The sequence below is a fragment of the Acomys russatus genome, chromosome 8, assembly GCF_903995435.1.
Source record: "Acomys russatus chromosome 8, mAcoRus1.1, whole genome shotgun sequence".
Lineage (NCBI taxonomy): Eukaryota > Metazoa > Chordata > Mammalia > Rodentia > Muridae > Acomys > Acomys russatus.
The window spans coordinates 41,304,098-41,329,505 of NC_067144.1; the positions used below are offsets into that span (position 1 = coordinate 41,304,098).

The window sequence follows — 25,408 nt, forward strand, 5'->3', positions numbered from 1 at the left end:
AGATATTTGGAAAAGTTTATTTTTAGTGTGGCTAAAATGAAGGTGAAGAAATAATTAGATGTTTTAGTTTTGGTTCTAGACAAGTTCTTATGGGAAGCTTGCCCTGGATAGCTTGTCTATCGTCATAACTACAGAGGGGTGGAAGAAAAACTGGAAACCTGGAAATTTTAGCCTCAGTGGCAAGATAAAGTAGAGCACTGACAATACCTTACATTTCTTGTACCCATATATATCACCTGAGCCACTACTGACCCTTGATCTTATACTCACTCCTAAACTTGTTAGTCCTATGAGTCAGTTTAAGAGGCTTTATCAAAAGAGGGTGCTGACCCTCAAATCAGAATTTTGTGGCTGCTGTTTAGACAAAGTTTGTTTCCTTTAAGTTCATGCTGACATTTGATACTCATAAGGAGTGATAAAGAGATGGGATCAGATGGCCTATGATAGCTTTTTGTCAAATGTCCTTTACTTCCGGTGCTATTCTATTAAATTTAGGGATAAAATATACCAAATTTCCACTTTTTAAAGTTTCCATGGTAATTTACACAGTGATATTTAGAATGCTCTCCGTGTCATTTAAAAATATTGGCATGAAAATAGAAAGTATAATGCGGACAGTATGTATATATTCTATATATTCTATCTTAGCAAGTAATATTATACCATTTCATATTTATTTAATAGGCTGAAATGGTTGAAAAATTATTTAAGGTGTTTCCTTGTTATGCATTCAGCAAATCTAAGACATAAAATAACAATAGTTCAATACTATTTTTAAGGTACTCAGTTTTCTTAAAAAGCATAGAAGAGCAAGCAATACATTTTACTATATTTCAGCTGTTTCTTATCTGGAAGCAAGGTGGGCATTCCCTGCTACTGGCTTTTCCTTATAGTGTAATAATGTGTTCCCAGATACACACTGGGGGGTTTTGCACACACAGCTAAACCTTTTACAGGGCTTCTGTGATTTTTCCAAATAAAATAATATAAAATACAGCGAAATACCTTGGAAAAGTGAAGTGTAGCAAACATTTCATTTGCTTCTTAATTCTTCACACATGCCTCTGTGGAGTTCTGCCTAGGTTTATTTTTAAAAATCTGCCCATTCAGTATTATACATTCCCAGAAAGACAAAAGTAAAAGTAGATGATTTTCTTTGGGTTAGTACAAATTAAAAAAAAAAAAAAAAAGGATGCTATGTATTACTTTAAGTGAGTTTACTTCTGAGTAACGCTAAGAAATTTTAGAGTATTAAGCTTTAAGTGTGCCAATATGTTTTTTTTTTTTGCCATTATGTTTTGACATGTATGATAGTCAACATTTATATAATTCACATAAAATACCACTAATTTCATTCAGGTCAAACGTATCAGTTCGGAAAAATGATGGGCTACTATGTGGGTTAAGTTCAACAGGGGGAAAACTCTAAAATAAACCTAACCTGTATTGTCTGCCATTGTAGTCTCTTGCTTCCTCACAGCTGCGCTGTGACACCAAGTATTTCCAGACTTTTCTACACAGCCATAGCTGTGTATCACAAATATGTATCATTTAACAGTAAAGGAAGTCCCCTCGTACCTTTGAATACTGCCTCATAACTGCCTCTGTAAATACTCCCCGCCTGTTTCCTTTTTTATCCCACTTGTGATCATGCTTCTGTGGAGGTGAGGTACCAGTTGCAGCTCAGCTGTGTGCTGTAGTTTTGTGGTGGCTTCTATGTAGTCATTATGAAAGATTAGGTTTTAATCATTTGCCCTTGATGCCTTTGTAACAACTAAACTGTGCCATTAAAACACCCACCAGCCGATAATGCAGATTTTTATAGTACGAAGAATGTTTCCAAATCTTTAACTATTACCTTGAGCAATTTTTTTTTCCTGCTAAATTTGGAGCAAATTGACAAGTCTTCTAAGGATTTTTTGTTCCTTAGAAGAATCCAGTGGTTTAAAGTCAAATGACTTTGACAAAAAAATTTAGACAATTTATGTGATGGCTGAGAGAAGAAAATCCATCTCAAACCAAGTAGAATTAGAACCAGAGTTCATGAATGACATAAGGGACTCTGTGAGTAACTCCCTAATGTGGCTTCCAGGTGAGCTTCCTGAAGCTCCTGAGCATTCCACATATGGCTTCTCATCAGTGTGTGCATACAAGAGACAAATAATAGTGAGTAATGGAAGCATGTGTGGAGAATGATGAAATGGAAGCAACTGGAAATAACTGACAATGTGTTCTTGAGTGACATTAGTCCTTTCGTCCCTCACAGAACGCATTTTTAAGCCAGCTACATGTAAAGCAACATAAGCGGTATAAAAATAAAAACAGAAAATAAAGAAATGTTGGTCAGAGTTCATAGTTCAGCTCCAGATGAACAATTTCTGAGTACCTAATGGATACAATAAAGACTTCAGATCATATTGTGTTGTTTACTTGAAATTGTCTTAATACACACACACACACACACACACACACACACACACACACACACACACACACCAAAAAATAAAGAAGCGAAAGAAATGGCTGCTCCCACAGGACAGAAAAACAACTTTTAGTCAATGTGTGATGGCTACTATATGAATTGTGTTTTTTCATTTTTATCACCCTGTATCTTCTTTATCAGTAGATTCACTTGTGTGCTACCTTGCTTTTATGGATGAACCAAATTTTAACATTGTACTCTAAAATGCACGTTTTACAACTTTTAAGTATCTGCTAATTGATAATGATTTTCTTTCCAGGCCATTTAGCAAGTTATAATCATTAATATTTTTCATATTAAGAATTCAATCTGTCTCATGGTACATAAGCCTAGTTTCTATCCTTTAAAATCCTTACTTGATCTACATAAAATTACTACACATGTTCTTTTTTTTAGCAGTACAATTTTTCTTAAAAAGAGACTTCCATTTTCTGGACAGTCACTCTTCTTCTACATCTTGCATAAACAAGTAAACTAAACTAACTGAATTATTTTGTCCCTTTTAAAGAATTGTGTTTAGCTCATGATGTGTGCACTAATACAAACAACCGAATGAAAACATCTCATAGCTCTTTAAACTTTATGCTTGATGATTTATAAATATTATATGTCCTAAACATCTGCCTTTACATTAATAGTTATTCTTGCCTAGAGAGGAATATAATCAATTAAGGGGATTTAAAGAATGAGAGCAAAGAAAAACCAATCATGTAGAAAATGAAAAGGAATGGTAGAGTGGAAAAAAAAACAGAAATACTGAAGGAGAAAAAGTAAGACTGTCTTGATGTTAAGCATTGACATACAAAGGCCTAATGCTATTACCACTTACTGTCCATGGAAAATAAATATATTGCTTTTATACATTCTTTGGATTTTGAGCCATACATCTGGTAAAATAACAACATTCTTTATAGTGCTTGAGAAACAATTACAACTCAGTAAATATCATATTGTGGAGTCTCAATGGCATAAGTTATATTAGACTCTGTCTCAACATTCCATATAAATCAGGAAGTTCCTTTATTACTTAGCAAATAAGTGTCCTACCTTTACTGCGCATTTATATTAGGAAGAAACTTCATTACTTCATAAGATAGACTACTGTGTATTCTGAAAACTGAAACCAGGAAAGTCTTCTTTTCCACTGATTCTTCTCTTTACATGGAGACACTAACTCAGGAAGTACACCATTGATAGGGAGATCATTCCAGATTAATGTGTTATGCCCTGGAATTTGTCCTTCTCTGAGTAGACTCATAAATATGAAATATTCCCCCTACTTGATTAATTAACTTTTTTATCGTTCCACCAGGGTCAGTTGGTCTTCTTTCTGCTTCATGCTCCACCATTAATAATCATTCTAAAATTTCTAGCTGCTGTTAATAATGTTGTAGCTAATTTCTTTCTAGGCAACTGAAGCAGTGCAGAGTGTGTTTGAACCAGCAGACTGGGTCAAATGGAATAGAGGCTTTAAAAATAAATTTAGGAAGGAAATACATGATTAATAAAAACATTGTGTCCCTCACTCAAAAGTGTTCTCAAATTTCATAAGTAATTTATAACTAAAATTGTATATATCATACATATACATGACTCATTCTAGTTTTGGTCTGTCAATAGAAAAGAAGCTAGTGATATGTCTCTTTATTGCGAAGCTTACTATAGTAATGAAATTAGGTGGTGCATAAATTATTATAGAAAGTCTCCTAAAGATAGACGGTTTCTTGCTCATCAAGACTATGTCAAGAAATAGGTGAGCTAGTCTGAACTTCAGCAGTGTGCATTTGTAAGTATTTGCAGGACCGCAGATATGATAACATCACAAACCCTTGGTGTTTGAAGTAGCAAACAATCCTACATTCACAGAGCCACATTTATTTGAGGAGAAATGAAGAAAAGTGATGTCTGTTGTGATTAGATTTGGAGAGAAATGAATACTTTTTGAATAGTTCATATTTCATTCAATAAAATGTAGCTATTTAATCACCAGTGATTTAGAGGTTAAATATATACAATATGGAGCTTAGGAAAAAAATAGCTTATTAGATAAGTGAAGAATGCATTAAGAAAGAAGGAACTAAAAGCAAGCTTGTACCTTAGTGTTCAGAATCACTCTCACTAGCACCCTGTTCAAGTAAATCAATTGCTTCTAACCACACAACGATAAATTATCTAATTTTTACATATGTTTTCAAAATACGTAAGTGATTAGGGCCGTTCATTCAGATCTATATTCCACTTTTGCTATACATGCTCAATACAGGATATGGTCCTTTTAAATCTTGTTGCTATTCAGCAATTCCTATCTTTGTTAATCTAGCCATATGGTATTTCCATGTTTATTTTATAATATATAAAACTAGTCAGTGACTTAGACTCAGTTACTATACCTTTAAAATTGCTGACAAATGTGGCTTTTTTGTTACAAAAACTGGTTTATGTAACCGACAGGTGAAACCTAAATTTACTCAATGAAAAAATGCAAAGTCTAATTCACGCTTTCAGGGAAAAGGATTGTATTGGCTCTCCCAGTCACCTGGATAACAATTAGGCCAAGGCAAGAAGTAAACGGCCAATAAATAGATGGAGAACTTCAACAATAGTGTGGACCTTTAACTATGGACTCAGCTTCCATTGGATAGCCTGAAGATTATTTCCCAGAGTGCAAAGAAAAATTCAGCATAGATATAAACAGACAATATTTTAATTTGTATTTAAGTATGCACTTATACAGTTATATACTATGATTCTAAAATAAAGTGCTTTTTGAGATATAGACAGTGATTTAAATATTCCATTTCATAATCTTTAAACAATTTCATTAAAATTTTATAAAGAAATTATTATTTTATAACATGAAATATGTTTTAAAGTAGTGTTAAGGATATGGAAAATATTAGTGATATAGTTTGTAATTTTAATTTTCATCTGTTCAGAATTCTGACTATGAGGACATTAAAAAGTTTGAGGTGATTCATATTTTCTGTAGGTTCATTTATCTCACAGAGTGAACTGCACTTGACCGGTTTTACTGGTGTTTGGGGCCATTGTATCACTTCATTTTAATTTTGAGAAAAATCTTATTATCATCTACATCTGTTTCCCTATGTCTTTCAAGAATATCCACATAGAACATGTTATATTCTTGTTTTCTTAGTGATATTATCTAATTTTTTCTAATTTTTTAAACTCTATCCTAACAAAAGTAGAAAGAGATAAAGCATGGTAAATAACAAGTCCAGTACAAAACTGGAAACCAATAAATGCTGTCATTGGTAAAATATGTAAATATATGCTTAGCATAAAAATATAAGAAATAATGTGTTACTATGTATATAGCTAAGCAGATACTTATCAATTAATACCTATTACTAATCAGTTTATGACCAATATATCTCTCCGTGTATACATATGAAATGGTGCTGTTCTCAAAACTAGAAACAAAGGCTAATGAGGTAGTTGTATAATATAGCAACCATAATTAATAGTCTTTATATATGTTAAATACTCTCTATTAGACTATTCTAATGATGCAAGAATGAATGAATGAATGAACGAATGAATGAATGAATTAGTAAATACGTGAAGGCACTGCCTGAAAATTAAGTGGTATTACTATGATCATTCTTTGGATATTACTATCACTTAGAGTACAGTAGTTATTAATTGTTAAGAGCATCATAATTTTGAAAAAGAATTAATCCATTTTGTTTTTTTTTCCTTTTTTATTTTATCATTTTTTAAAAGAAAATATAGCCTGAACAAAATAAAATGGATACAGTTAAAGAGGACAGAACAGTAAACTATTCTGCTTACTTTAAAATATTTGAAACAGGCTATCAAATGAGAGAGAGGCTAATCCCCCAGGCCCTACCCCTTCTCTATGAGTGTATTATAAAGTTAGTTAATTAAATGGAAGCCACAAGGGAGAACTTAGTAATAAAGTTGACACCATAATAGTTCATATACTACTTGAGAAACAAAAGCTATAAAAATTCACACATGAGCTAGGAGAACACGAAGAGGAAAAGACAGATGCTATCAACTGGGGTGCATATCACCATATTATTAAATTATGGCAAACCTGCCCCCATTCTACCAGGACATTATTCACTGGAATTCTCTTCTGAGCATAAACAGCATGCCTTAAAATGCATTTCAAAGCTAGCACAATGAAGAATAAGCCTTTAAATGTGTTTTCCTTTTGCTGTAAATTGACTAGGAACCATTTCACATACCTAAACTCCAGATTTAGAGAAGCACATGTTTCTGATTCTTCTCAGATACTTTGTCTCTTAAGGGTTTAATTAAAGTCATTTTCATACTCAGAACAGTGTCTTCTGGTGCTATTGTTAGCCAGTTCCAGGGCTTTCATCTATTACCTCCACTCCTTAGTATACAGTTATGGATGCAACTAATTATGTTTCTGAAAAGAGGAGTAGAGTAGTGCTGTTAGAATTAAAGGAAATGATTTGTGTAAATTGTTCAGGGTAGAATTGTGCACATGCCTGGAGTTAAGCCAGCACCAAATCTTCTGTGTTCAGTGGCGTCAGAGTATGCATGATTCTGTTACATGATCAAATACAAATTCCAATGTAGCAAAAAGAAAGATTTTTAAGGGAAGGATCAAGTTAACCAATAAAGAGAATACTTAGGATGTAGGTGTTTAATATCGAGATACTTATTCAAGTCATTAAGAATACATTTTATCAATCACCAAGTACAATTGCACAGTGCAATCAGTATGTAATTATTCAAGGAAGTATGCTTGCCGTATCCTGTTGACCATTTTTCCTTAACCACTTGTCATGCATAGCCGAAGTATAAAGCAAAGACAAAGCCATCACTAAATCACGCCACTATCTTTTGGGGGCTGTATTCTTTTTTGTATTTACCTTTTTTTTCAAGTTGGGTCATATGGTACATTTATTTTTAGCCTTTCAAGAATTCTATCCATTAATTTCCATAATGACTGTGGTGGTGTGCCATCCCGCCAACAGTGAATAAGGCCCCCATCCACTACATTGTGTCCAGCATCTGTCTTCAGCTGTGCTGCTGATCTTTGCCAGTCTCACTGGTGTAAGATAAAATCTCGACATTGTTAAGATTTTCATTTCCCTAGCTGCTAGGGAGTATAACTTTTTTTTTTTTTTAAGATATTTTGTAACCTATTTTTCTTCTTTTGAGAGCTCTATGTTCATGTCCTAGGTCCATCTTTTTTGAATAGTTAGTTTGTGTATTCGTATTGGTTAAAAGCTTACTGCCCGGCTTAGAAAACTTAACAACCATTTAGCTCTCTTTATTTTATCAGTGAAATAATTCATCTAGTGTTTAAAGGCACACTTTTGAGTAGGGAATTGTTATGTTATAAATGCAGTCTCAGGAAAACTCACTAAGGTAAATTTATCTGGAAATCTAGTCAAATAAGAAAATGGATTAAATGGTGTAAAAATTGTACTTGAAATCAATTGTAAATTTTCACTCATGTTAATTTCAGAACAGGATGCTCTGAGATATAGATAAAAGAGTCTGCATTAACTGACAGTCACACAGTTGGTCAGTTGGTCACAAATTATTGTAGTATTTATTCAGCTCGCAATGTGTAGAACACATAACCTACAGGCTTTACGGGAGGCTCCGCAGGATACAAGAGCACATTGAAGAGTTACGGCCATGTATGTTGTCACGGCTTTCCATCTAGAAGTTTTGGATGAACAGGTACATTTGGATTAAAGATACTGGACTTGTAGCATATGCCAAGATGGTGTAAAGCGCTCTGATTCCCAACAGAGGGGTCAGAAAGGCTTCCGGGGAAGGGAGGGTGATGTAGGACTGCTTCTGAACCAAGAACAACAAGAGAACTGGGCGCTGAGACCTCAGGCAAAACCTCTGGGGCACCTGCAGTGACTAGACAAGGATGCTGATGCTGACCTCTGTCCAGCACAGTAAAACGCTGAAAGAATGATAGGTTTCTGTGTTCACTAACATATCTGGGTTTATAATTATTAAGAGATTTAAATGCATGATATACTTTATTGCCTTCATCTTCTGTTCTGGTTTTCGGTATACTGAGCCCGTGGGAATAATGTGAGTCCATCATAAAGCCTGTGCATCCATATTTAATCTAGCAATGTACACATTGGTGGAATGTGTCTCCTGACCACTGTTTTTATCGATCTGAGACAACAAGTCAAATGTGTATATTTTGAATTGATTTCTGAAATCATTGGTTCCTGGCTTTATATCTTCCTAATTTTCATTAGTATTGTATCATGATGTCAGGACTGGTAAACAATCTGACCCACACCATCTATTATGATGCCATGTAGCAATGTGTGTGATAAATTCTATATAAAGGGACAAGTTTGTGACACCTTATGGCTTTTTTTTTTTTTTTTTTTTTTTTTTTTTTTTTTTTTAGAGCAAGGTATTTCAAGAGGTACCTATTGATTAGCGTCAAAACAGCGCCTCAAATGACTGTGTGGATACTTCTATGAACTATTTCTCATTTCAAGGGGTGGTTAAAAAATGGGACACCTGGCTTTATAATATCATGGCAACTGGAATAGTCCTAAATTACCATCTTACTTTACACCTTTGAGTGAAACTTACTTTCATCTCCTGTTTCAAATTCAAACTTCTGACTGTAGCCACTGTATCCTGTTGCAGTCCTCACTCGGATATGAAATATGTACTTGGTGGCTGGCTTGAGGCCTGTGATGATGACACTGGGGGCCTTGGACCTCGTGGAGGAATAGGTGAGCTGCTCATGCTCCTAGGGACAGAAAAAAGGAGAAAGGCAGTAAGGCAGTGTGACCCTACCATTTCCTAGATATGGTCCCCAGGGAGACTGAGGACTGATGCTCTGCATATAAAATATATTGATTTGAAAGAAATGTAAGCATGGGTCTCCACAATTTAACTACATTTGGACTTTTGGTGATTTAGACTTTGACTCTTATGGACTAGTGATGGCCAGAGAGCATGTTTCAACAGAATAGCAGCTTCTTCTTCATCACCATGGACACACTAGATTAGGCATTAGTGTCAGGAATCGTGAATCTATTACATAATACTCATAGGTGGTGAGTGACAAAATACCAGGGCTATCTGTGCATAGACCTTTGGGTAGACGTTGGGTGAAATAAAAAAGAAATAGGTTTTTACAGTTTGAAGTCTTTATGTAGTTATCAATTTCTTCTGTTTATAATTCTAATTCCTTAGAAGTTTTCACTACTATGTGGATTTTAATAAATAAAATGATGAGATTTTCCCACTGAGATGCTAGAATCCACTTCTAGACATGTGCAAGGTATATAGTGATTGTGAGATGGACTTCGAACTGTGCCCATAGAATAGCAATGACAACAGGTAGGGAATAGTTACAACCCCAGTGAAATCATAGACAGACCTCGACAGAGGCATGGTTCTGTCTTCTGGTTTTATGCTTAACTACTGTATCCAGCTAAGGTGACATGGGGTTACTTTGGCAATCTGAATGACCTGGTGAGTTCACGTTCTTTTAAGTGGGCTCTCTCCCTCATTCTATCAGAACAGAATTGCTCATTTTACCTGCTTTTGTAAGGGATTGTTCACAAGACCATGGTGGTGGGGGATGAATTAAATAAACTTCTACTGTTTTGGTGTTATAAAGCTTTCATCTAAAAAGAAATCTGTATTTTAATAAGACATTTATAATAAACTGTAAAACACAAGCTTCTCTACTCTAAAACTCTGCACTCTGAAATGCTCCTCAAGCTGAACTGTTCAGGTCCTGACATGACATCACATGCTGACAGTTTCACATCTGAACTCATGTGATATGTAACAGTCAAGACGCTGATGCACTGAAAATATCATATAAAATTACCTGCAGGTATGCACATAAGAAATTTAAATGGATTTTGAGTTAAGACAGGATACCATGCTCAAGATAGCTCATGTTTATGTAAATATCCAAAAATTGAAAAAAAAAATCCAGATCTGGAATGCTCAAGAATATTAGGTAAGGGAGAGCCAATCTATATTTGTACAAAGAACTTTTCTCAATACACAGGTCAACCTAAGTCAACAGGTTCCAAAGTGAATTTTGTTTTTTGTTAGTCTAAATGTAAAATTCCTGTGAAAGATGGACTCATTTAATGATTAATCCTGTCTGTGTTTTTAGGATCACATATATGGTTGGCCTGAAAACTTCAGTATTTCAAGAGACTTTCTAGACTAAGAAAAGATTATAAAAATTTATACATTTACGGAAACAAGAGAATGTGTCAAGGTCCTTGTACTTGCGGGTGATGACTTAAGGTTTAAAACTATGACAATCATTTCCTTTATGTTGCTTTGAGAAAAAAATATCAACAGGAAGCTTACTATTAAATTTCATGGCTTTATTTTTCATAACTTTACATACTATATGGTAATTCAGTGTCTGAACCAAGTAATCAGATTTTTCATCTCTATTTCACATAATAAAATTTAATTATAAAAATGACCAAACTACAGCAATATTATAAGTAATATACAAAATTGGGAATGTGTGCGTGTGTGTGTGTGTGTGTGTGTAATTTTGAGAGTAGAAAGTAAATAGAAATCTATGCATCTAGCACAAGAGCCAAGGAAACAAGACCATGTCTATAAAATATTGATGACTATAATCCTCTGCTAAGAATTGAAAGCAGGAGTCAGCTGATGTCAAGACATTTGTAGTCAAGGGCTTAAAAACACCATAGCATAGAGAAATTGAAATATGCTTGTTCATCATATTGTTTCAAGTAGAAATTTCCAGTTCATTAAAAGTTTTCAATTTCATGTGCAGGAGGAAAACATTCCACCTGTGATAAAATTTTCCTGTAACAGATAAGTTATATTGTATCTTGACTGTTTCCTTACCATATGAAATGGTGGTTATGGGAAGAAGTGTAAAACAATTCTAAGTAATTTTGTCTTATTCCCTGAGACAGATGGCGTGGAAAGGAAAGTTTACTCTTACATGCTGCTAAACAATTATACACTGTCTCTGTTGCTTCACTAAAACTTAAGCTAAACAGTAATTTCCTATTTAGTAAGTTACAGAGTCAAGGATGCCTACTGTAGGCAGCTTTTAGAATTTTTTTTCTGGTATCTTATTTGCACAAATTACTCAGAATAACAATCTTCAGGCAGGTAGTGTGGTTAAATGTACTTCATTCACCACCAGCTTCCAACTTGCTGCTAGCTTCTTGCAGAGGACAGCCTGTGAAGGGGACTTTTTCCTCTCAGGAGCTTTAAACACTTGGGAAATGAAGTTAGGTTTTGTCTACTACAAGCACAGGCCATTATTATCTCAGAACACTGGCTAGTTGCTCTTTTTCTGACTTACACATTCCAAGTCTAAGTGGCTGTCCTGAGGTGGAGACCACATCTACATGAGACAGCTCGACCGACCCCTTGCTTATTCCAGCAGAAGGAATTGAATACAGCAGTCGCACACGCTTTTCTCAAGGAGCGCCATCACCGTGACTCAGAATTCTTAGTTGTAGGACAGGAGTGTTGTTGACTTTGCTGAGAAATTTATTTCACTGTTTCTAAACAGATACTTTTTCATCTTTTCTCTGTAGGAGAACTCCCTGACCATTCTTTTTTCTTTTTTAAGGTATGATCATTTATTACTCTTTTTCTCCTTTTTATTGAAAACAGATTTTCTTCTCATCAAATATATCTCCATCATAGCTCACCTTCCCTCTACTCCTGTTAGTTCCTTCCCCACATCTCTTCCACCTGGGTCCACCTCCTCTCTGTCTCTCATTAGAAAGCATTAGGCTTCTAATGGATACTAGTCAAACATAATATAATAAAACAGACGATAAGATAAACCAAACACTAACACATTAGAATTGGACAAAACAAAGAGAAGGAAAAGATCCCAGGAGAAGACATAAGAAATGAGTATGGATGCAGAAGCCCACTTGCTCCACACTCAATAATCCCATGAAAACACTAAACTGGAAGTCACAATATGTATGCAAATGACCTGGAGGGAAAAAAGACAAGCCCTGTCATGAAATTGTATGATAGGAAACCCACAAAATTTTTTCGACTCTATTTTCTGTTTGCCATCTACTACTGGTAACCTGTCCCTAAGAGTAATTCTCTCCTATTAGACTCCCAAGGAGGATGCTAAGTTTTTGTTTGCAAATGGTTATCAATTGGAGATAGCTTCTGGGTTAGGGATAGGGCACGCATCCATCCATGTGTACTTTCAGCTCTAGAGCCCCATCTGACACAGACCCATGCATAACCTGTGCATGCTGCCTCAGTCTCTGTGGATACATATATGCATCTCTCATGTTGATTTAGAGGGCCTGCTTTTTTGTTTTCTTGTGTGTCCTCCATCCCTTCTGGCTCTTATTTTCTTTCCACTTTCTCTTCCTCCAGGTTCCCTGACCCCTGAAGGGAGAGATTTGATTGAGACACCCCATTTAGAGATCAACGATTGAAGGTCTTTCATTCTATGCATAATGTCTGGCTGTGGGTCTCTGTATTTATTCTCTTCTGCTGTAGGAGGAAGCTTCTCTGATGATGGTTGAGCAAGGCATTGATCTATGAATATCCAGAATGTCATTTGGGGTATGTGTGTGTGTATGTGTGTGTGTGCATGTGTGTGTGTGTGTGTGTTTCTATTTTACTTTTCATAAATTTTAGTACAGTAGTATTTGAATTTTCCTAGGTCTCTGCATTATCTTTGTTTGAGATTCTTGGCCACCCAAGAAGTGTTGGGCATGGGTACCATTCAGAGATTGATTGGGTACTCCCACGACCTTTGTGCCACCATTCCAGATTTTTTGTTTTGTTTTGTTTTGTTTTGTTTTGTTTTGTCTTGAGACATGGTTTGTCTCTATAGCCATGGCCAGATAATTCTTAATGTTAATTTCTTTTGTAATTTCTAGAGCTTGGAAGTAACATATAGATTTGTTTCCTCTTAATTTTGCATTCTTGCCTATATCATTTAATACCTGCTTATACTGTAAAGCATTATCTTCCCTCTGCCTATTTTGTTTGTGTTGATTGTGCTTCCTTCTAACTTGTTTCAAGCTTACCTATGAGCTCATACTTTAAGTATGTATGTACACATACTCTCTCTCTTTTCCGAGTTTCATATTAAGTACCATATTAGCTATATCCAAAATACAATTTTCCTAATTTCCCAAGAGGACTTTAAGATATGCTTTGTGGCAGATCCAGGATTGTTACTTGTAAAGTCTTCTACGTATAGAACTTATACAATCTATCCCCATGGACTCATCTCCATTTGTGGTAGTGGCATTGCACACTGAACTCTGGTCAGTACACATGTTGTTCACTGCCCAGGGCACTGACAGTCATCCTGTGATGCATGCTGGTCACAAGGGAAGAGACAGTTTTACAACATCTCCTTGGATAGACACAGAAAATAGCACCAATTCTGGGGAAAACACACTTAATAACAGTGAATGTTAATATTGTGTAATAAATATCATTTTACAGAATAAAATCTATACATGGTGTCTACTATTAGCAAAACTAGAAGTTCAAAATAAAATAGTGTAAAAATGTTGTCATTCAGTACATAAAACAGGACACTCTTAAATAGTACATTCATTTATAGTTCTCCAGAGCTGTCAGCATCTATTTACAATTTCTTCTGATAAGAAGATTCTAGAGTTTAAATTGTTCCTTCCGAGGTGTTGAGAACAAAGGCTTTATTGAGAATGTAGTCTTAAAGTTACACTGGACTTTCTATCCTCTTGAAAAATTGAATACACCTTTATCTCTGAAGGAGGCAACTTTTTACTATAACTAAAAATCCACTCTTACTAGAGCTGGAAGTAGCATATGATTTAAACTGAAACTTAAACTGCAAGCTCAGTTGCTCTCTCTGTATTTCTCTCTAGTCAAATGTAGCATACCCAGGCTCAGTGGACCACAAGATATAGAGTTCTGGGTTAGACTGCTCCCGTTTTGCATCTGATGTTGACATTGCTTCTGTAGCATTCCTTAGCAAGACTTCTATGAATGCATTCATTCTACAACATGCATTAAGTTGTCACTCACTCTTTGCAGGCCCTGGAGCACTCTGAGCCAAAAGGCCAGTGTGACAGTTTTCCTTTAGCTAGTTTGCTTTTCCTAAGGTATGTGGATCTAGTCATGTTTCTAAGAGATATCATGTCTTTAATTTAAAAATTTAATGTACATTTTAAGTTTTAAATCAGCTAGACTCACTAGATGTATACTTAATAATACTATTGACTTCTTTGTTTCTTTTATAAACATATAGAAATCAAGGTATCAGTATTTATAGGAACAAAACGTATATAGTGTTTTAAAACTGCCAAGATGTTTTACACACATTCTTTAGAACTCAAAATAATTTTCTGAAACAAAAAGAATTGATAATATTGAAATGTGGTTTAATTTTTTTCTATCTCTCCTTTGATACCAGTCTTCTTTTAGTTAGCAGAGCTTTTCAAGAGGCATAGAATCATAACTAAACATATTACAACATAGCATCCTGGCTGGCTTTCCAGTCTTTTCTTGGATTTAATTAGAATGTCAAAACTCAAGAAATGACTTCAAGGGTACTCCATCTCTAAGACTTTTATAACACTGTAACAAATGAGTAGAGTGAGTGCCATATCTGAAGGTGTAGCATCTCTGTCCATAGAAATCATAAAAGGGAATATGTTCTATTCTTGTGTTAGGTTGCTTTGATTGGACCTAAGCATCAATCTATGTATCCTTTAAAGTTCTCTGGAGAAAAGAAATTTATTCCACCCAAAATAATCAATATAGTAGATAGAAAATGTCCTTCTAAATCATAACCTAGTTATTTGCTAGAATAAGCCCAATAGTTTGTGTAGAATACAGGCTACATTTAGCTAATATTGAACTACAGGAAACCACCATTGCATTCTTGTTAGTGTTGTATACTGAGAAATTTCTAAAGAGTCACTTAGGAAAACTTTAGAATCAATTAACAGACTTTAACTTAGTTTATCTAAAGTACAACTTTTAGTTTACATATGCAGTAGCAAATTAAAAATTCCACTTTTCAGACACATGATTCCAAATATTTAAGTATATGGCAAAAATAACAAGACTTATATTCTGAAATCTTTAATATTTTACTATAGATGTCAAAAAAGAAAAAATATTTATTTTCCTTTTATGCCACATTACTAAGATCTTGAATAAAATATATATACAGTAGTTATTAAAACAGAAGCATAATTTCAGTATTATATTTATTGGAATAACATTAAATTGTGCTGTTATTGCAATTTTGTCTGATTTAGTTGTTTGCCAGGAATTAGCTTTTGTTCTTATGTGCTTAAACTCAGCTATGTTTATAAAAAAATTTATCTGCTGTCAACTTGACTGTATGTTTTTCATTTTAATGTACTATAAATTTTTAGTGAACTATCATTTTATTCCTACCGTAAAACTGACTTGTTAGGGACACAGCATTACACATTTAAATGAAAATTTTGTATATAATGATACTTTAACTAAAATTTTAATCCAATATTTTTATAAGTGACATTTAAAACTTTTTCCTATTATAAGCCTCTGGTTTTAGTGATAAATGTTCTATTGTAAAACTTTTTCTTTGGAATGTCCTAGAATGACATTATCACGAGACCCATATATTTTTTGGTAATGTCACTGAAATTGACAATTCTGGTGGTAGATATTTGAGCAGTTCCATGTGCCCGCGACCTCTCCCAGCAGCAGAAGGGGGCAGAGATGGCTTACTGCTAAAGAGGTAAGAGCGAGCTAAAAGGCCTGTAGCTTTGTTCTCCTGGGTGATTGATTCTATAGTCAAGATCCACAGAAAAAAAAAAAAAAAAAACCAATTCCACTTTCTGGTTCTACCCTTCCTTAGCTTGAGAGATGCAACTCTGCATTCTGCATGTTGATCGTTATATCAAGAACATATACAATTGGACTTTGTAGCTATCAAACAACAACTACTACTGCAACTACGATGACGACGACGACAACAACAACGCTCTGCTTTCCTTTCTCTTCCTTTTTTTAAACTGTGTAAGAAGTTCCTGACTTGAAGAGAAAGAGTGGGGGGCTCTGTTAAGTATACCTGGGCAGTGGGTAGAGTACTCTTAAATGTTTTTGTGCTATGACAAAATTTTAAAATGTGCACAAGTAAGAAAATTGTAGACGTAGTTATTTTAAATATATAGGCACTTTTTGGCTATACTTGAGAAGTGTCATTTAATATACTGAAGCTGTAATTTACTACAATCAACCCATGATTACTGCTAGTAATCCAAACTAGAAGATCACAAATTACTGTGAAACACATTCATGGCCTTCTTTCATGTATTTCTTCCAACTTGTATCGTGATTCATATAAAATGAAATCTGATGCATTCCTAGTACACTAAATGTTCAGCAAAGGAAATGACTATTAATCTTAATAAGATATTAAAAACTAGTTCATCAGATATATATATATATATATATATATATATATATAGTTAAGTAAAATTAATGATAAAATTTTCTACTGGGAATATGGTTAGATTATTATAGCACAGCCTTACAAAATATTAGTACTAGGAATAGATCAGTACTGTTAGTTCATCCATGAAGTTTGGATGTATATACCAATCTCAAGGGTCCAAGACTGCTGTAATGATAAAGTAAAATGTAAAAGTATAAAGGTTATTATAGAATCCAGAAAATATCTATCATATCTCTCTTGATTCAAGAGTAATCATCAATAGGGAGTCAAAAGCAAATTATTATAAAAGCACTTATATTTGTACTGCTTAAGACTGTATGATTAGGCATAGAATAGAGCCAGCTGTCACAGTAGTCTCCTCAAGTATGAATGAAGAAATAATTTTATCACTTATAATTCACCCTTAAATGCTTGCGTTTTATTAACTTTCCAAGTTTTATTAAATTATTCTTATAGTGATCTAAAGTTAGGTGTCATCAACTAATGATAATTCAAATGAGTGGTGAGGAAATGATTTTTCTTTACTCCCCAGAGAGGAGCATATCAACTGAATTTCCTGTGCCAAATGGGCAGTCCTGAAAACATATATACAAGTAACATTATATAAATTTAACAGGTTACATACAAATATATATATATATATAAATAAAGTAACAATAGATGACAAAAGAAGCTATGAATTAAAGGAAAGTAGGGAGTTTTATATAGTGGGATTTGGGGGGAGGAAAGGGAAAGCATAAATGTTATAATTAAATACAATCTCAAAAATAAACACCTCCACTAAAACATTCAATAGTATGATATGGCATCATGTATCCAACTTGTTTCCCTAGAAATATTGTGAACAGCAGCTAAGGACTTTATTTGCCAAACCTAAAAATTAATACTTATGCCACACATGTTGATGTGCACTTTTAATCCCAGAATTTGGGAATAGGGTCAGGTAGATCTCTCTGGGTTAAAGACTAGCCTGGGCTGTATAGCAAGTTCCAGGATAGCTAGTGCTACAAAGAGGGGCCCTGTCTCCAACAATCAAACAAATAAACAAAACCAAAATATTCACTTAAACTTTTCTATTGGTTTTGATGTTACCTTATTTTCATATTGATGGGATATTGATTTTTCTTCTCTCTTGTATCACACATATTTATGGAGATATCTAAGTAAAATGAAATATTTAATTCTGCATATATATTTGTCTACAAAGAAAAGTTCCTTCAGTGCAAAAGACTTTACTACAATTTATTATATTATAGACAAAAATAAGCTTAAATTTAGTCATTCTTCTTGTTTATTTTTTGGAGGTTATTATACACTCTTATATCTCCTATGTCTTTCCTCCCAACTCTATGCATTTCTGAGTTTGTAGGCCTGTTTCTGCTCTCCTTCAGATTCATTGCCTCTTTCTTGGCTAATTGTTCCAAATATAGCCGGTTTGGTCTGGATAATATTGCTTGTATATGTTTCTGGGTTTGACTATTTTGTATTGGATGACCAACTGGTCTCCTTCAGACCATTTCTCCCTCTCCCAGTTTGCATATAGGGTAGAGGGTTGGGAGCATTTCTCCATTCTTTGTGGAGGGTTGATGTCATTCTTTCTAAAATATTTAAATTATTTACTAACATTGCAAAATAAAAAGGTAGGTGATAAGGATAAATGTGCTGATAGACAAATCAGGGATAGAAAGATCAGAGAACAAAGCATGTAAGCAAAGCATGTAAGTGATTCACATATGTTAGACTACTGAGCATAAATGAAGATTTTACGTGGGAGTAGAAATTCCAAAACAAAATTATTTATTGTAAGAATATTGGAGGATTGTACTAAATTTTAACTAAATATGTTGGAAGTTTAGGGATTCCTAAAGACAGTAGTAGTTGAGGTCAGATTGTAAAATAGCTACATACAAGCTAGATAAAAGAATTTTATTATAAAAATTAGCATAAGTTAGCAATAAGTGTCAAAGAAAGAAAAATACACTCAGCATTTAGAAACATTAACGTGTATATCTGGATTTTCTCAAGTATAAATGTCACAGCAAATGTCAAAGTGAACATTTCCAAAGCTAAATCATTGTAACCATGTGGCAGAATAGGGTGGTCCTTTTATTAATTCTACGAAATCATGTGGTGTAATTTTTTTTAAAGAATGTAACATTAGAGGAAAGAATTTGTCTTTTTATAAAAGCAGCTCTGTTTGTGGAAATAGTGCTGATAAGATAGAAATAAACAATACAAGGTAACAGAAAACAACTTTGAAAATTAAATAAACACAGTAACAGCAGACTGCTTTTAAGAATGTCTAGGTTGCTATTTCTGGGAGAATTAAAGTGAGGCAAACTTGTGCCAGCATGGGAGAGAGTAGCAGTGAATTTGATGAATATTTTAAAGAAGAGGCTCTCCTGAATGAGAGTGGGATTTGTAAATATGGGCCATCACATTTTTCTAAGTCAACTACAAAATACATTGCCACATGACATACTTATTACATTAAAAAATGAAGCAGAAATTAATTCAAATAGAGATGCAAGCATGAGAATTCTTAGCATTATTTATTTACTTTTGGATGTGTCTATGGTGCATAAATCAGGTGGAAGCCTGAGAGAGTCAGAGAAAGAAGAAGGAGGGAGGGAGGGAGAGAGAGAGAGAGAGGGTGAAGGAGAGAGAGAGGGTGAAGGAGAGAGAGGGAGAGAGAGAGGGAGGGAGGGAAGGGAGGGATAGATAGAGAGAGGGTGAAGGAGAGAGGGAGAGAGAGGGTGAAGGAGAGAGAGGGTGAAAGAGAGGGGGGAGGGAGGGAAGGGGGAGAGAGAGGGTAAAGGAGAGAGAGAGAGGGTGAAAGAGAGAGAGAAAGAGAGAGAGAGAGAGAGAGAGAGAGAGGAGAGGGAGGGAGGGAAAGAGGGAGGGAGAGAGAGACAAGAGACACACAGAGAGACAGACAGAGAGACAGAGAGACAGAGAGAGAGAGACAGAGAGGAGGGGAGATAATAAATGAAATATGTTGCCTGATTGTAGGTGATACAGTGCCACAGTTGAGATTGAAGAAGCTGACCCAGCTTGCCACATCCTAGACAATTTTGCCTTATCCTAGACAATTTTCCAGCATCTAGGCTGAAATCCCAGGTTTTAGAGCAGGTTTTAGCTTTTCCTGCTATTTTCTAGTCAAATCACTAACTCACTAAATTGTAACTTTAAGCCAATGTTTGGGGGATATAGATTTGGGCTTACTGTGCAGTAATAGATAACTATAATATATAAGTATCAACATTTCATAGTCCCCAACTCTAATATGGCATATTTCAGAGATCATATACAGTTTTTAATCGCTACATTTATTCATGGCATTTAGTCTGAATACTAGAAAAGGTTAATCAGCTAGACTGTTCATGGCACAAGCTTTCAATATCAGCACTTGGGAGGCAGAGACAGAGCGATTGTCTGAATTCAAGGCTAGCATTGTCTACAGATGAGTTCAAGAACAGCCAGGGCTATTACACAGAGAAACCCTGAAAAATCAAAATATATAAATAATTTTATTTATTTTGAAAAAATAACATTAAATAAAATAAAGATAAAATGCTTAATCAGTTTAAGAATAGGAGTTGTTTGTAAGAATTGATGGCATTTTTAGCCTGAAATGACAGGCCAGATTAGGCAAAACAAATCAATTAAAAGCTTAAACAGAGCATAACTTTTAGTTTTAACAATTCTGTACTGCTTTCTGTCTGTGCTGAAGACATGGTACACACTCCCAATAGAGAATCCTCACACCTACTCCATGATTTGGCTCAGATAGACAACACAACTGAAGTACAGAGTGCTCAAAGAAACTGTCAAGGCCACTTGGTATTTCCTGCTGGCTGAGCTGGGATGCCAATATCACCTGAACTTCAGATTCTACACTACCATTTATTATCCTATGTAGTTTCTGACATTAAATAATATGAAAGCCAAATGTCACTAGGAAACTTTATGTATGAAATATGACTGATTTCATATTATCCTTTTCTTAATATGTTGGTGAACACAAAGATGCAAAAAAAAAAAAAAAAAAAACTCATATATAGAAGTCATACCCCAAGGTATGGTATATGGACCTTTGAACTTGGAAGTACTTGGTCCTAGAAAAGTTTAAGTAGATTACATTTTGTTACTATCTCATATAATTTCCATGTGTCATTAATGACTTCTAGCTGACACTGCATACCATTTTGTCTTGTTTTTAACCATAGGAGGAAAAGAACTCATGAGGAAGAGCCAAACAGTTAACTGTCATATCTTCTATACAATTACATTTTCAGTTCATGCTTATGTTCATGCTCATCCTTGAAGACAAACTGGGTGGAATAAGACAAAATCAAATCTTTCATTATGATTTTGATTCATTTTTTTCTTCTCTGTAGTGCAGGAAGATTCCCGGTGCCACCAATGAAAAGAAGGTGTGCTTCCCAGTGTCTTAAACTGATATGTCTAATTTTGTGACAGTTTTTTTTTTTTTAACAGAACCTTCTATGTTTGCCTACAGATGAAGTGGCATTTATAGCTAAAGCTTGTAATGGGGTTTTGGGAAACAAGCTCCCTTTCTGTGATTTGAGCATGTTGTCTTATGATTGAATAAATCCACATCCTGGGAAGTAATTGGTGTAACTCCTTGGTTTCAACTGTCTCACAATGCTCTATCAAATGATAATGCATCTAACATGATCCTAAATGAGGCCATGTGCAAAACGCAGGACTGATTATCATTTCTATTATTAATGCAATCAAACAGATGTCCATGGTGATAATGGGAACATTTGTTGCATAGAACAAGACAGATTTTAATAATGGACTATATTTTGAGTGAGTCGATGGCACTGAATTGGTCATTTATTAAATTGTTCTCTGAAAAGCATAGAAACTTGACTCTTGTTACTCCCTGTCCAGAAATGTAGAAATTTAGGAGAGCTCAGCCATGATGTCTACCTGTAGAATTTCAATGTTAAGAGATTGCTTCAGGTGGTAGACTATCTTTAAAAGTCAGTTATTTGGGTTTCAGGTCACTAACCTTTACCCATGGACATGAACACTTGACAATTATGAATGCAGCCCTCATTAGTACAACAGAATAAGCCTTGGATATTCTATATTTTAGGAGCCAGGGACTGCATGTCCGACAGTTGTCTATATCTGCCACATTGAACAGGAGTGGGGAAAATGGCCTTTTATTCTGTGCTAATAAAGAATTGAACTATGTTTATAGAAGGTATAAATCATGTGTTGTGAATTTGTTATTTTATTTTAGACACAGTGCTCTTTGGAGCTGAATCTGACCTTAAAAATCATAATCTCAAAACTCAGGTCTGTAAACCCTGACATTACAAGCATCTACTGACAGTTTGGATTTATAATGGTCGTTAAAATATGAAATTATTGAATAACGTAAAATAAAACCTACCATCATGTATAGTTCACTAACCAGAAAGGTATTATGTGCAGCAGCAGTTGTCACAGTTCTGAACACTTAGGCATAGGTAAGTTAGACAGGAGAGAAATATTTAATTCATTCACCTGTGGTATTTATCCACAAAATCACAAGAATCAAGGGATATATGATTGCTTTAGCTGCCTTATCTAAATGTCCCTTTGTGAAGAGGATCAAGTACAGGCTCTGGGAACTCTTGCCTTTGCAAACTGAAACTTAGCCAAAACCAATTTAGACGGCATTCAACCAGGGAAAACTGCAGAATTCTTCTTTAGCTAAAATTGTATATTTCTCTGATTATATACCTGTGAGCTACTCTGAATTAAATAAGAAACATCCAGATTAATTACAATTCTTATTTTTCCCTTCTGAGGAAACACTGGCACTTCCAATAGTATTTATGTCACCACTTTCTTTCTGAAGTAAATCTATATGAAAACGAATTTTTAAAATAGGTAAATTAGGACAATAAAAATTGAAGAATGAAAATATAAATGAATCCAAATAGTGTAAAGTGACTACCAAGATACTTAAAGCTATTGATTAAAAATAATTTTTGAAGTATTAGGACCCTTACAATAACCATGAAATTTTCTAATTTTCCACTTATATGTTTATATAAATGGATAGCTGTCTTTTATTCCTGTTTTTATTTCTCCTAAAATTTCAGATCAGCATTCATTCTACAAGGTCACTGCAAATACATGATATCAACACACAGCCAAATTCTTTAGCAATATAAATGTTTTTATGAGCAGCAGGTGTATTCTTTGCAAGGCTGTAAAGCTATTAACAGCTCAGTAAGGAGTGCATAATAGGCTGTTAACTCAGCTTCTCTTGCAGGATTACTAAGGAAGGACACTTTGGAAACCATTAAGACAACTAGATTTTAAAAGTACCAAGATATGGGTGCTTTATGAATAGAGGTTCATTTAAACTTTATGTCATTAAAGTAATGAACTTGGTTTTCTTAATATGATTATGCTCATACAAAAGAGTTATTTAACTCTTCTGAATAAAATTCAGACCATAATTTTGAGGTTAAATGTGTTCTAATAAGTACTTGGAAATAAATTATTACTTTTATTTAATTAATATATTGAAAATCCCATTGGTTAAGGGTGATCACAGCAAAGCTGGATTAACTAGCACTTACGTTTTACACCAGAATTTTTAGGAGAAAGAAAAACAAGAATAAAAGACAGCTAAGCCTACTTCTACCAACAAGTGAATGAATGTTCAGGATATTCTATATTATGTTAAATACTAGTTGCTCACTTTGGAGAAAATATGTGTGACTTATTTTCTTTATATTACCTCTAGATATGTTATTAAAATGTTTAAAAAATATTTAATTGGTTTTATGGAGTGGGTTTTTTTCCATAGTTGGAACACTCATTAAGTTAAAAAATGTGTTGTGTTTGTGTTTGTGTGTGTGTGCCTGTCTGTGTGTGTATCTGTGTATGTAGGCCTGAGGGTGGGACTGCATTTTTTTTTTTACTCAGCCACTGTCCTGTTTTGAATAGCAATGGCCTCCATGGACCCATGTGTTTGAATGCTTGGCTCATAGGGCGTGGCATTGTTGGAGTAGGTGTGGCCTTGTTGCAGGAAGTGTATTGTTGTAGATGTGGGCTTTGAGGTTATATATGTTCAAGCTACATCCAGTGTAGCACACAGTCTCCTTCTGCTGCCTGCTGATCAAGATGCAGAACTCTCAGCTTCTTCTCCAGCATCATGTCTGCCGGCATGTTTAGCCTGCATCTCACCATGATGATAATGGACTAAACCTCTAAACTGTAAGCCAGCCTAGTTAAATGTTTTCCTTTATATGAGCTGCTGTGGTCATGGTGTCTCTTCACAGTAATAAAAATCATAACTAAGACAGCCATTTTTTAATCTTAAGTTTTGAGAATAGCTTCTGTCCCGGAACATAGAGTTTGTCAATTGGCTAGGCAGGTCATCAATCAAGATTCAACAGTCTTCCTGTCCCTAACTCCTGAGCACTGGGATTACAAGTGTTCACCACCACAAATGGCTGGCTCTTCTTACATGTGGCCTCTGGGGATTTAACTCACTTCTCATGATTATAACAATAAAGCTATTTCTCTAGCTCTCATACATTTATTTAAAATTTCTTTTGGCTTTAAGAAGTAAGGGTGTATAAAGTGTTTCTGGTTATTGGTTGTTTGTGAGGAATAAGTGCATTATTGTGTACATATTGTGAGATGAATTTACTGCTATGGTTAATATATTAATCTACTGATATGGCTAATTTAAGCATCCCCACAGATTTTGTATAAAGGGCCACATAATGAAACCCCAGGTAGCAGTACTAGAATATGTGATGGTTCTCCAAGTAGCTAGGCATTTTGAGATGTTTTTAGGTCACTAAGTTCTGCCATTAAAATGGCAGTCTCTGTCTCTTTGTTGCTTTGTGTTTGTATGTGTGTTTCTCTGTGTGTGTTTCTGTATCTATTTCCTCCTCCTTCTCTTCCTTCTCTCTGTCTCTCTGTTTCTGTCTGTCTCTCTACCTGTCTCTGTCTGTGTCTGTCTGTCTGTCTATGTCTGTGTCTATGTCTGTCTGTCTCTCTACCTGTCTCTGTCTGTGTCTGTCTGTCTGTGTCTGTCTGTGTCTATATCTGTCTGTCTGTCTCTCTCTCTCTGTCTCTCTGTCTGTCTGTGTCTGTGTCTATGTCTGTCTGTCTGTCTGTCTGTCTGTCTGTCTCTGTCTCTGTCTCTCTCTCCTCTCTCTCTCTCTCTCTCTCTCTCTCTCTCTCTCTCTGTGTGTGTGTGTGTGTGTGTGTTTCTCTGCCTCTCATTCTCCCTATTCCTTACTCTTGATTTGAACAGTTTTCTCTGCCACATGCCCCTCACCAGAAATCCAAACCTTTGGAACAGCTTCATTTTAGATAGTATCTTCCACAACTATAATCTAGGTAACTCTTTTCATTTATAATTTAATATG

The 25,408-nt window shown here is 34.8% G+C and overlaps 1 protein-coding gene across 1 annotated transcript in view; it reads right to left on the reverse strand.

Annotated features, from left to right (window-relative positions):
- LOC127192792 (ephrin type-A receptor 6) overlaps nucleotides 1-25,408 on the reverse strand; it is an 877,103-nt gene that overhangs the window by 285,816 nt on the left and 565,879 nt on the right. Inside the window, exon 7 of the mRNA XM_051150102.1 lies at nucleotides 9,095-9,257. Coding sequence (XP_051006059.1) covers nucleotides 9,095-9,257 — 163 coding nt within the window. The remainder of the gene's footprint in view (nucleotides 1-9,094; nucleotides 9,258-25,408) is intronic.